Source organism: Balaenoptera musculus, chromosome 8 (genome assembly GCF_009873245.2).
Source record: "Balaenoptera musculus isolate JJ_BM4_2016_0621 chromosome 8, mBalMus1.pri.v3, whole genome shotgun sequence".
NCBI lineage: Eukaryota > Metazoa > Chordata > Mammalia > Artiodactyla > Balaenopteridae > Balaenoptera > Balaenoptera musculus.
The window spans coordinates 7,908,019-7,918,957 of record NC_045792.1 but is presented as its reverse complement, the minus strand read 5'-3'; the positions used below and the strand labels follow the sequence as shown (position 1 = coordinate 7,918,957).

General features: G+C 40.7%; 2 protein-coding genes across 2 annotated transcripts; one reads left to right on the top strand and one right to left on the bottom strand.

The window, feature by feature from the left end:
- Window positions 1-336: 336 nt before the first annotated feature.
- On the bottom strand, window positions 337-1,687 carry PATE2 (prostate and testis expressed 2). Its single transcript, XM_036860936.1, has 4 exons — window positions 1,596-1,687; window positions 1,430-1,453; window positions 833-961; window positions 337-473 (listed from the first exon to the last, which is right to left on the bottom strand). The coding sequence occupies exons 1-4, from the start codon at window positions 1,645-1,647 to the stop codon at window positions 337-339; spliced, it is 342 nt and encodes a 113-aa protein (XP_036716831.1). The 5' UTR covers window positions 1,648-1,687.
- A 3,554-nt stretch (window positions 1,688-5,241) lies between these two features.
- On the top strand, window positions 5,242-7,165 carry LOC118899005 (prostate and testis expressed protein 3-like). Its single transcript, XM_036859890.1, has 3 exons — window positions 5,242-5,290; window positions 6,483-6,605; window positions 7,023-7,165. The coding sequence occupies exons 1-3, from the start codon at window positions 5,242-5,244 to the stop codon at window positions 7,163-7,165; spliced, it is 315 nt and encodes a 104-aa protein (XP_036715785.1).
- The last annotated feature ends 3,774 nt before the right edge of the window (window positions 7,166-10,939 follow it).

Below are 10,939 nucleotides of genomic sequence, written 5' to 3'. Positions count from 1 at the left end.
GGATGAGCTTGGGATTATTTTGACCCAAGTCTTTGCATTTCCATATAGGAGATAATAAATAACCAATTTAAAACCCAACACTATTCATGGCAGCACCATCATAAGAAAACCAGAACGCTGTGTGCGGGGATTTGCAAACATTCCATCTAGTGCTCCATCATTAACGAGAATCAGTTATCTCCTAGTAGCCTCCTTATGATGGCTACTCTTCACTACCAGCTGGCTTTCTCACTCTCTACCATTGGTTAGAAGTGGAGAGCAAAATACAGGTTTGGGGGAAAAGATAAAGGGGATGGTGAGTTGAAGAATAATCAAAAATCCAGGAGAGATGCAGAACTAGACTCCCTCAGGGAGGTTGCAATAGTTTTTATGTTTGCAACAGATGAGCTCTGTCCTCTTTTCAAAACTTAAGAAGTTGATGTCCTCACAGTTGGTCATACACGACAGTTTTGAATAAAAATACATACTCCGCCCTGAGGAGGTGAAAGAAAGCGAATATAACTGTAATGACTCTGTGTTCTCCTATCATATTCCTAGGAATAACCTCTTTTCAGAGACTCACTGATTCTTCTCCAGACCCAAATGAGCTAAAAGACAGAGTCTATTAATTACTGACCCAGAGAATGGATTTTATTTCCTAACTTATAAGGAACATTCACCTTTCCTTTCCTCAGTGCTGTCTTAAGGAAAAGTCCATCTTTGCCATACCCTCTGCAGGACCACCCCACCCTCACCCATCCCACTCACCCATGTATTCCGCGGACAAAAGCAGGTAACTGTCTCTAAGGGGAAAAAGGTGGTTATTTCGCAGTCACTTTATACCCAACACTACCTTTTCCAGTAAGTAAGTAAATGTTTTCAACAGCACAGGTCTGGTGGTACTTCAGGGTGCAGGACCTCATGCCTTCATAGCATATCCCAAGATGATACTTTGTACATTTATAACACATCGTCGAAGGCTCTGCCAGACACAGAAAGAGGTGCTTAAAGGATGCAGTATGGAGAAGGTTCTCCAGGCCTGGGGGCTTCCCAACAGGAACTTACTATTGACTAGTGGTTCGCAACTTATCTCGGGACCCTGATCCCTTTGATAATCTTGTGAAAGCTAACTTATACAGACATAAATCAAATATTGTATATAATCTCAAAAGGTTGGAGTTCCTGTAAAATTTATCTATGGTCCCCAAGTAATGAACCCCTTATCTAGCCTAATGATTTTGTCCAGTAATGGGGAAAAGGAAGCAAAGACAGGGATTTTAGCTTCCTTACTCCACGAAATGGACTAAATTGGTCTGGGAGAAGATCAAACTCCTAGGATTCTATAGTAGGAATGGATAACAGCTCTCTCAAAAGATGGAGGGGAAGGTTTACTCCAAAAATGTCACCAATAACCTTTTTACCAAGGACTTTAGACTAGCTGTGGTCGTACCTATCAGATGTTCACGAAATTCACCTGTGAAAAGAAGAATTTTCCCTGTCATAATCACACATGCATCAGCCAAAGCCCCAAGAGCCAATTCTGGAAATTTCTCCTCCCCCAGCATCTTCCCATCTCTTACTCAACAACCAACCCTTCCTCTGTCTCCAGGACTTACCCTTACTCATGCAGACCAGAAAGGCTATGCACAGCAGAAACAGAACAAACATCCTGGGACTTTGGTCATGTGCAGTTGCCTGTGGAAGGTACTGGTTGATCTCCCCCAGTGTTCTGTCCTTGGGCTATTCATCTAAATCATATAATCATAAAATTTCAGTGACAAACAGTACCTCAATGTTCCCAGAACCAACCAAACCACCAACTGAAGTCTCAATGCCCCTAAGGCATCTATTTTAAAATTCTCCTCAATGATGAATATATATATATATATATATATATATATATATATATATACACACACACAAACACACACACACACACACACACACATATACACATATATATATACATTCTTTATTCATTCTTGTATAGCTAAGCCTTGTGCTCTGCAAGTAAAGTCAAATTTTTTTCCCACATTTTAACCTTTCAGATATTTCAAGACAGGATTTGGACACCTTAGTTCCTTTTAGCTCTCTTCACTAATCTCAGAATAATCTCAGATTTGTCTTTGTCTCACTTAGACTGAAGCACCAGGAATGAAGTTCAGGATTCCAGGTATAGTCTGAATGTGGGGGAAACACTGAGTGTCCCTTCGGTGGTGTAGGAAAGGGACGTTTCAGCAGAAAGGTGAGATGTGCCTAGTTTGCCTTCAGGTGTTATTAACTAATTCATGGATTTTTTTAAAGTAAATATTTTCTACAAACATACCAAATGCCAAAATCACAAAGAGAGAAGTCACCAAGCAAACCAGGCCACTATTCTGTGGCCTCACAAAGACTTGAGTCTAGTTAAGGAGACCACAAGTACATCAAGCGCAGTTGGCTATGGGGTCCTAAATGAGAGACATTCAAAGTTGACTGCCTGACCAGCGAAGGCTTCCCTGAAGAAGGGATAGTTGAGCTGGACTTTGAAGGCTAGTGATGTGTTAGCTAAAAGAAGTGAATAGGGACAGGCACCCAAAGGAACAGCAAATGTCAAAATACAGAGATGTCAGGCAACCTGACACACCGGGATGAGAGCTGGTCATGTGGTTCTAGAGACATGGGTGAGCAAGAAACTCAGAGAGATGCACCTTGTTGGAGGTGATGGCATATGGGTAAAGAGAGGGGCTCAAGGGGACAATGCACTGCACTTGTTGCTGAGATTACTTTGTCCCAAGCACATAAAATGGGATCTCCTGCTCATTATTGTGCCATTGCAAGACATCAATGAAAACAGTCATTTTTCCCAGGGCTGGAAAAGACATTAAAGTACCCACTCCTCTGTACCAATACTGAATTCTAGAAAGGACATCTCCCTTTATCCCAAACTTAAGTTTGGTACACACATGGGTTCAGGTCCTGGCTCTGCTGCTTGCCAACATGTGACTCTGGGTGAGTTACTGACGTCCAGAACAATTTTCATCATAGGACTGGTATTAGTAGTTTATTAAAGTCTGTGAAAAGAGAAAGCTCATATTTGTTAAGGCCCTGGAAACTATCAAGCACTAACTCCCTGTGCAGTGCTTAAAATTTCAGGAGAAGCCTGGGCCCTTTTGCTAGGGTAGGTGTCAGAAACTGCAGTCAAAAGGAGCCACATGCAGGAAAGGGCACCCGACTGAGACAGGCAATGAGGTGGAGGCTGTAACTGTGGTTCTGGCATTCAAGGGCCAAGAGCCTGGCTGTGAGGATGACGTTGGGAGCATCCTGTCGGGTGTTAAGTTGCAGCGAGGCTTACATTTGGCTTTGGGTATTGGAAAAGATGGAAAGATTAATTACGTTGTCTTCTAGAATGAACTGTGAAGACACAGTCAGCTTTAGAACTGTTTAATTTGCTTTGGGTGGGTTAGCAGCTGGGAAGTAGTTGAGTTCTGATTCACTGAGACTGGGCGAGAACTGGGTCCCGTTCTCATAGCTCAAGCTTGAGGTCATCCACGAGCTGATGATGCTCAGTTCCATATCTCTACCTCAGACCCCTATTTCGAGTTCCAGATTCACATCCACAAATACACATTCTACCTTAGAAGGCTCACACATATCACAAGACATTGTTTACAAGAGAAAATGTGATGGATGAGTTACTGCGGTAGGATGAGAAGTAGATCAGAGAACCTCTTGCTTGGGTGGAGTTGCAAAATTCTACAATCCTAACTGAAAATAATCCCGTAGAGAAGAGATTCAGAACTCAATGGGCCTTCCAGAAAATATCTGCCAAGGGGCACCTTGAAGGAAGAAGAATAGAAACTGGGCAAACCCTCTGTGGTTTAACCTAGAATTTCTTCTTCCTTTGCTATGATTCTAGAGTCACTCGCTTTAAAGAGAGAGAAGAGAAAACAGGTGACAAATAAAGGCTCAGAAGTTTGCCTTCTTGATAAGCCTTTGGAAAGTCCTAAAAAATGCTATCTAGTTTCCAACATCTTCTCCTGAAAGATGGAAGAATAGAAAATGAGATTCAAAGACTTCACAATCTTGATTGCCATTCTAGAATCAATTCTTTTCAAAGGAACAAATCCCCTCATGTTTAAAGCCTCTCTTCTTAGGCAAAGATGGGCTCCACACTCTGATCATAGAAAAGGAACACTATAAATTTTGTGGCATTTGAGCTAGACTTTACTTCACCCAATCTTTATCTGATATCTAAAAATGTCATACTTGAGATATTTTGATGAACATATTGTTCCTACAACTAAAGAACATGTCGTTAAAATGAATTCATGACAGAAGATTCCTATTGCCTCTAGCCAAACTACCATAAGCTCACTGATGGGTTTCAGAGACTGACAGTGCCAGAACTGGTCATAATTTTCCAGTGGTTTACCCATGGTGAACCTTACCTGAGTTAACTTTTGTAGAGATAGATACCTAAAGCATGGGCAAAACTGGCCAGATTCACAATATAAATTTCCTAAAGATCAAGCTATGTGATAATTCTAGAGATGATTTCACAGCCCTACAAAGTAAACAGTCCCTGGCCTTGGAGAACAGATTTCTAGTAAAGTGAAAGAGTTCTGGGCTGAGAATCAGAAATTCTAGGTGGAAGGCCCAGCTTGGTCATAGATTATACACCTTTTCATCTCTTTCACTCTTCGTTTTCTCATCCATAAAGTGTGGAGCTAGGTGAGCTTTTTTTTGACTTATTCGTTGCTCTGCTCTTACACATGAAACTGTGCCCGGTCCATAAAAGCTCTCAATAAATATTAGTTGAATGTATGAATAAATCTCCAAGAGGCATTCAATCAAGATGGTTAAAAGTATGGCTTCTGGAACAAGAAAGTCTTGCTCTGAGTACTGGCGCTATAAGTCACTAGATACGTGATATTGGGTAAGATGCTGGACCTCACCAAGCCTCAGTTTCCTCCTCTGTGAAATTGGGATAAGAATGATAATATCATAACTGCATTAATAATAATTACTATGATGAACAGTATATAAAAAAACAAAGTTAACTTCATGTAAGCTCCAACATTTATTAATTATCATTCTCTGCTATGGGGTGGAGTGAGCATGAACTTGAGCTCCCAGAGGGAACCTTGTGTGATTGGTTCCCCTTAGGCATGAATAATCCCTGCCCTATGATGAAGAGGAAGGTTTCTTCTTGTGGCCTGAAGACCTGTGCTTGCAGACCCTGGCTTCTTTTCTTCCTGTGTAACAGACTTCTCTGTCAGCATGGACAAACACTTCTTGTTGCTCTTACCCGTCGTCTGCTGCATTGTGGGTGAGTCACAGACTTGAGGAGTGGGCTCGAGAGACAGGATCTAGGAAGCCCCATGGTACTCCATACGTGTAGTTGGTATCCATGTGGGGCTGAGTCTTGACCACGTTTATGTGGGAGGGGAAGCCAGCCTTCAGAATGCTCCCTGGGCCTCCATGCCAACTTGTCTGCCCTTTTCAACATTCGGCCACTCCCCACCAAGGGTTCAAGCCGCTGTGGCCGCCCCATCAGACTGCTCCCCACTCTGTCCCTACCATTCCCCATAATCAAAACTCCTAGTGAGATTTTCCTCAGGACATCCTTTCCATTTATAAATCTGTATCCCATCTGCTGAGTCTACAATGAATAATTTGATAGTTGGTTTTGGTGCTATCAAGGGCTTTTGATGCCCTTATCAGGGATTTTTATATTACAACAAGTGATTGCAGGAAAGAAAATACTGGATGCACTGGAATCAGACAGATTAAAAAATGTTTCAGTCACTGTCTTAAATTCTCTGTTCCTCTGGTTGCTCACCTGAGAAATGGGGAAATCCCTACTTACAAGGCTTTTGTGAGGATTAAATTAGATACAAAGTAAGAGAACATAGCCCATATGAGATGCTCCATAAATGTTACCTTCTCACTTAGGTGCACCCGGGAGAGGTGTTTTTTAATTAAACTTGTATTTTGACCAGCTCACCCCACAGTACCACATAAAGTGGCACTGACTATGATATAATTCATGAGGTCTTCACGTAGATTCAGTTCCAAGTTAAAAACAGAGTATATCACCTAACAATATGTTAGCCGCCAATCTCACAAATCCCATCGTAGTAATGCTAGCGTAGGTAAAACAGTTTAAAGCTCTCAGCCTCATTATCACACTCTTGTGATACACTTCAGTGCTGCCAGGTAAGCCAGGCCAGCATTAACAGAACCATTTTTAAGCCGTAAAACCATTTAGCCGGAGGCTAAATCTTTGCTCAAAGTCACCAGGTTAAAAGGGCTGAAGTCGGGACCAGAAACCTTTAACTCTCACAGAGGCATTTCTCGGGGATGTGGAGTTGGTGAGAGATCCAGCTGCTTACTCCCGGATCCCAGCCGCCAGCTCTCCACCCGCCCCTGCACCGCACCCCGCACCCCAGGCCTGGATAGGTCTAGCTTCTTCTAAGTCCCTGCCTCCCCTGGCCTCACACCAGCTCTGTGCTCTCCAGCAGTGACACCCCTGAGATGCATAACATGCCACCTTCGCACACAGACAGATCGCTGTAGAAGGGGCTTCGGTGTCTGTGTTGCTGAGAAGCACGAGACATGCATGATCTTAAAGGTCTTCCAGGGTAAGTTAGAGGAGGTGCTGTGAGATGCCTAGAAACTTCTTAGGAGAGTACTTCACCAATTTCCTATCTCAGACTAAGGCCAACTCAAGAGAGGAACCGAAGTGCCTTATACCCCTGGGCAGGGGTCCCTGTGCATGCAGACAGAAGAGGACTTAGGGAAATGAGACAGGAGGAAGAAGCATCTGTACAAAGAGTTGAGGGTTGCCAGGGAACTTAGGCAAATAACCCCTGCAGGGGACCTGTGATTTCTTCATCTCCCTGCCTGAGTCCCCTCGGGAAGTACAAGATGGGAAGCCAACCCCAAACCTACCTCGGATGCCTAATTAAATTTTTACTGACAGGACTAGTGCCAGGTTTGACTTGTCTTTAAAGAACTTAGATCACTGGCTTATTTTCTATGATTCCTTCTTATTACAGATAACATCCTCCAGTTATCATATATGGTGTGTCAGAGATTCTGCAGAGAATTGACATACAAACTCAACGATCGAACTTATGTTCATACATGCTGCAACTACAATTATTGTAACTTCAAAAATCTAAAATATTTTTTCTCCTAAGTTGTCCCTTTAAAATGTTATTGATGTTTCTCTGCCTTCACAGTCTGCCCGCCCTTGCTTTTCTGCCCTGTCTGTCCTGGAAGGATCTCAGCTCTCTCTGTAATTCAGTGTTATCCCTCCTGTTGCCTCAAGCTTGGTTCCTACCTCAGTCGGAGGATAATGATTCTGAACAACAGATTTCTCCCATTACAGGGTCTGGCATTTCTGTACTTCAAGAGGCCTCCCCCAAGAGGCCCAGCAGAAAACTTTAAAACAAGACCATTCTAGATCCTTGCGATTATCTTAGATAGTGGAGGCGGACTAGAAATTCTTATCATGGCCATGATTAAGCAGAAACAGCAATAAAACAGATGGTGGACACTCAAGATTTTCCTCTAGTGGCAAGAAGTTATTTTCCCCCATGGACAGTGTCCATCTCACACTCAGTCATGATTTTTTTAGCATTTACACGGTGTCTCCACATACAATGTAAGAAACAGCAAATAAAGAATTTCCTGCCTCTGTGACATTCACAGCTCACACATAGCCACTTCTAGGCCTGTCAAGATATACATTCAAGATACATTACAACTCTGATTTCTTCCTATTCCTCTTCTAGTCTTCTCAATTCCTTTCCTCTTTTGCCACCCACCTCTACTCTGACCTCCCCAGCAATGAACACAATGACTATACAAATTCTCCCTCTTCTGAATACCCAAGTCACTTTATGGGTACTTTTTTTTTTTTGACACTCTCTCACAAAAATGAATCATTTCTCTGTTTGTCTAATTTGCCCTAGTATGTTATAAATCACAGCTAGAACATGTGCCTTGTCTTATTCATCTCTATTGCCTTTAGCTGGCCAATTAAACTTTATTGTGTTTAAATGAACAGCCAGTAAAGCTGATGGAATTTTTCTTGTCCATCTGTTTAGCATGACTTTTCTGGTTTTTTACCTATTTTGTTGAGTGTACCGGGAATGGTAACCTCTACTCCCTACCAGACATAGAATGTTCACTCCAGTGCCAACATACCATGTGTTTTTCTCAAAAAGATTATGAAAAGGACATTTCTTATTATGGGACCCTCCACTATTCAAATATATTAACTAAAAAAAATTTTTTTTGATGGGGTTCTTCTAAAACTCAATAGCTAATCTTACTTCAAAATTCATAATCAATACTTTATTATATCAAGTATGATATAGGCCTGGAAGTTTAGAAAGGGTAAACTGGCCCAACCCTTGGAAATATCTGAAAGCACATGTTTTCCTAGTTTTAATGATGTCAGGATTGATCACATAAATTTGCTTGTTCTCAGATTTATCTATACCATCTAAAGTTTCCCTTCAATCTTTCATCTAACAGATTTTAGCCCTATTGATTATTGTTAACAAGATCTGTTATTCATTATGAGTTGAATAATAATTACCTTCTTAATTGAAGTATAATTCATATATAATAAAATGCACATATTTTAAATATACAGTTTGATGTGATTTGAAAAATGTATAAACCTATATAACCACCATCTCATTTAAAACATAGAATATTTTTATCACCTTAGTAAGTTTCTTCAGGTAACAATCCACTCCCAAAAGTATTATTCTTTTTTTTATTCTAACTTCTATCACCATAGAACTAATTTTACCTGTTCTTTTTTTTTTGGCTGCATTGGGTCTGTATTGCTGCGCGCGGATTTTTCTCTAGTTGCAGCGAGTGGGGGCTACTCTTCGTTGCAGTGCGTGGGCTTCTCATTGTGGTGGCTTCTCTTGTTGTGGAGCACGGGCTCTAGGAGCACGGCTTCAGTAGTTGTGGCTCACAGGCTCTAGAGCGCAAGCTCAGTAGTTGTGGCACACGAGCTTAGTTGCCCCACGGCATGTGGGATCTTCCCGGACCAGGGTTCGAACCCATGTCCCCTGCATTGGCAGGCAGATTCTTAACCACTGTGCCACCAGGGAAGTCCCAGCCTGTTCTTGAACTTATTATAAAAGAAATTATACAGAAAGTACTACCTTGAGTCTGGTTTCTATCACTCACCATAATATTTTTAAGATTCATGCATGTTTTCGCTTATATCAAAAGTTTATTCTTTTTTTGCCCATTGTATACATACACTACAATTTATTAAATCAATTCTCTTATTGATGGACATTGAGTTGTTTCCAGCTTTGGGCTATTGTGAATAAAGCTGCTATGAACATTTTCATATAAGAGTTTTGATGGACATACACACTCATTTCTCTTTGGTAGGTAATTAAAAGTAACATGTATGAGTCATAGGGTAGGCATATGCATAACTTTAAAAGAAACTGCCAAATAGTTTACCAAAGTGGTGGTACCAATATATAGTCCTACCAGTACTGTATGAGAATTCCAGTTACTCTACATAATTCCCATCACCAATTATTATCAGTCATTTATTGTTTTGTTTTTTTACTTTTTGGCTGCACCTTGCAGCATGTGGGATCTTAGTTCCCTGACCAGGGATCGAACCCTCACCCCCTGCAGTGGAAGCTCAGAGTCCTAACTGCTGGACCGCCAGGGAAGTCCTATCAGTCATTTAAATTTTAACTAGTCTACTCATCGTAAAAGTTATCTTACACTTACTGATAACTAATGGAATTCAGCCACTTTTTATGCTCCAGGTTAGATAATAATTCATCCATGTTTCCTTCTAATACTTTCATGGATTTAAATTAACATTTTGATTCTCCATTTGGAATTTACCCTTGTAAGAAACTGATCCAATTTAATCTATTTCCACATGACTAGCCAATTAGTCCAACAACATTTATTTTTTATTTATTTTTTTAATACATCTTTACTGGAGTAAAATTGCTTTACAATGTTGTGTTAGTTTCTGCTGTACAACATGAATCAGCTACATGCATACATATATCCCCATATCCTCTCCCTCTTGAGCCTCCCTCCCACCCCTCTAGGTCATCACACAGCACCGAGCTCATCTCCCTGTGCTATGCAGCAGCTTCCCACTAGCTATCTATTTTACATTTGGTAGTGTATATATGTCAATGCTACTCTCTCACTACACCCCAGCCTCCCCTTCCCCCCCTGTGTCCTCAAGTCCGTTCTCTACATCTACATCTTTATTCCTGCCCTACCACTAGGTTCATCAGTACCATTTTCCTAGATTATATATATATATATATGCGTTAGCATACGGTATTTGCTTTTCTCTTTCTGACTTACTTCACTCTGTATCACTGACTCTAGGTCCATCCACCTTACTACAAATAACTCAATTTCATTCCTTTTTATGGCTGAGTAATATTCCATTCTATATATGTGCCACATCTTCTTTATCCATTCGTCTGTCAATGGACATTTAGGTTGTTTCCATATCCTGGCTATTGTAAATAGTGCTGCAATGAACATTGTAGCACATGTATCTTTTTGAATTATGGTTATCTCAGGGTACCAAAAACATTTATTTTAAAGTTTATATTTTTCTCAACTAATTTGAGATGCTTCTTTCATAATATGCTGAATTTCCATTAGCACTTAACACTAATTCTGGGTTCTCTACTTAGTTAAATTTTTCTACACATTACCTCTACCTCACAACATACACAAAAAACAAATTCAAACTGGATTGTAGGTTTAAAGTGAAAAGTGAAACAATAAAACTTCTAGAAGAAAGCACAGCATGTATTTGTAACTTTCGAATAGGCAAAAGGTTACTTAAACATCACCTGAACAGCAAAACCATTTTTAAACATTGATAAGTTAGACTTCATTGAAATTAACAATGGCGGTTCATCAAAATGTATCA

Coding starts and splice junctions, on each gene's coding strand:
- PATE2 (XM_036860936.1), bottom strand. CDS start 1,647: ATGTTTGTTCTGTTTCTGCTGTGCATAGCCTTTCTGGTCTGCATGAGT. Junction 1,454..1,595: donor TCTGGTCTGCATGAGTAAGG/GTAAGTCCTGGA, acceptor TTCTTTTCACAG/GTGAATTTCGTGAACATCTG. Junction 474..832: donor TTACTTACTTACTGGAAAAG/GTAGTGTTGGGT, acceptor TCACCTCCTCAG/GGCGGAGTATGTATTTTTAT.
- LOC118899005 (XM_036859890.1), top strand. CDS start 5,242: ATGGACAAACACTTCTTGTTGCTCTTACCCGTCGTCTGCTGCATTGTG. Junction 5,291..6,482: donor CGTCGTCTGCTGCATTGTGG/GTGAGTCACAGA, acceptor TGTGCTCTCCAG/CAGTGACACCCCTGAGATGC. Junction 6,606..7,022: donor GATCTTAAAGGTCTTCCAGG/GTAAGTTAGAGG, acceptor TTCTTATTACAG/ATAACATCCTCCAGTTATCA.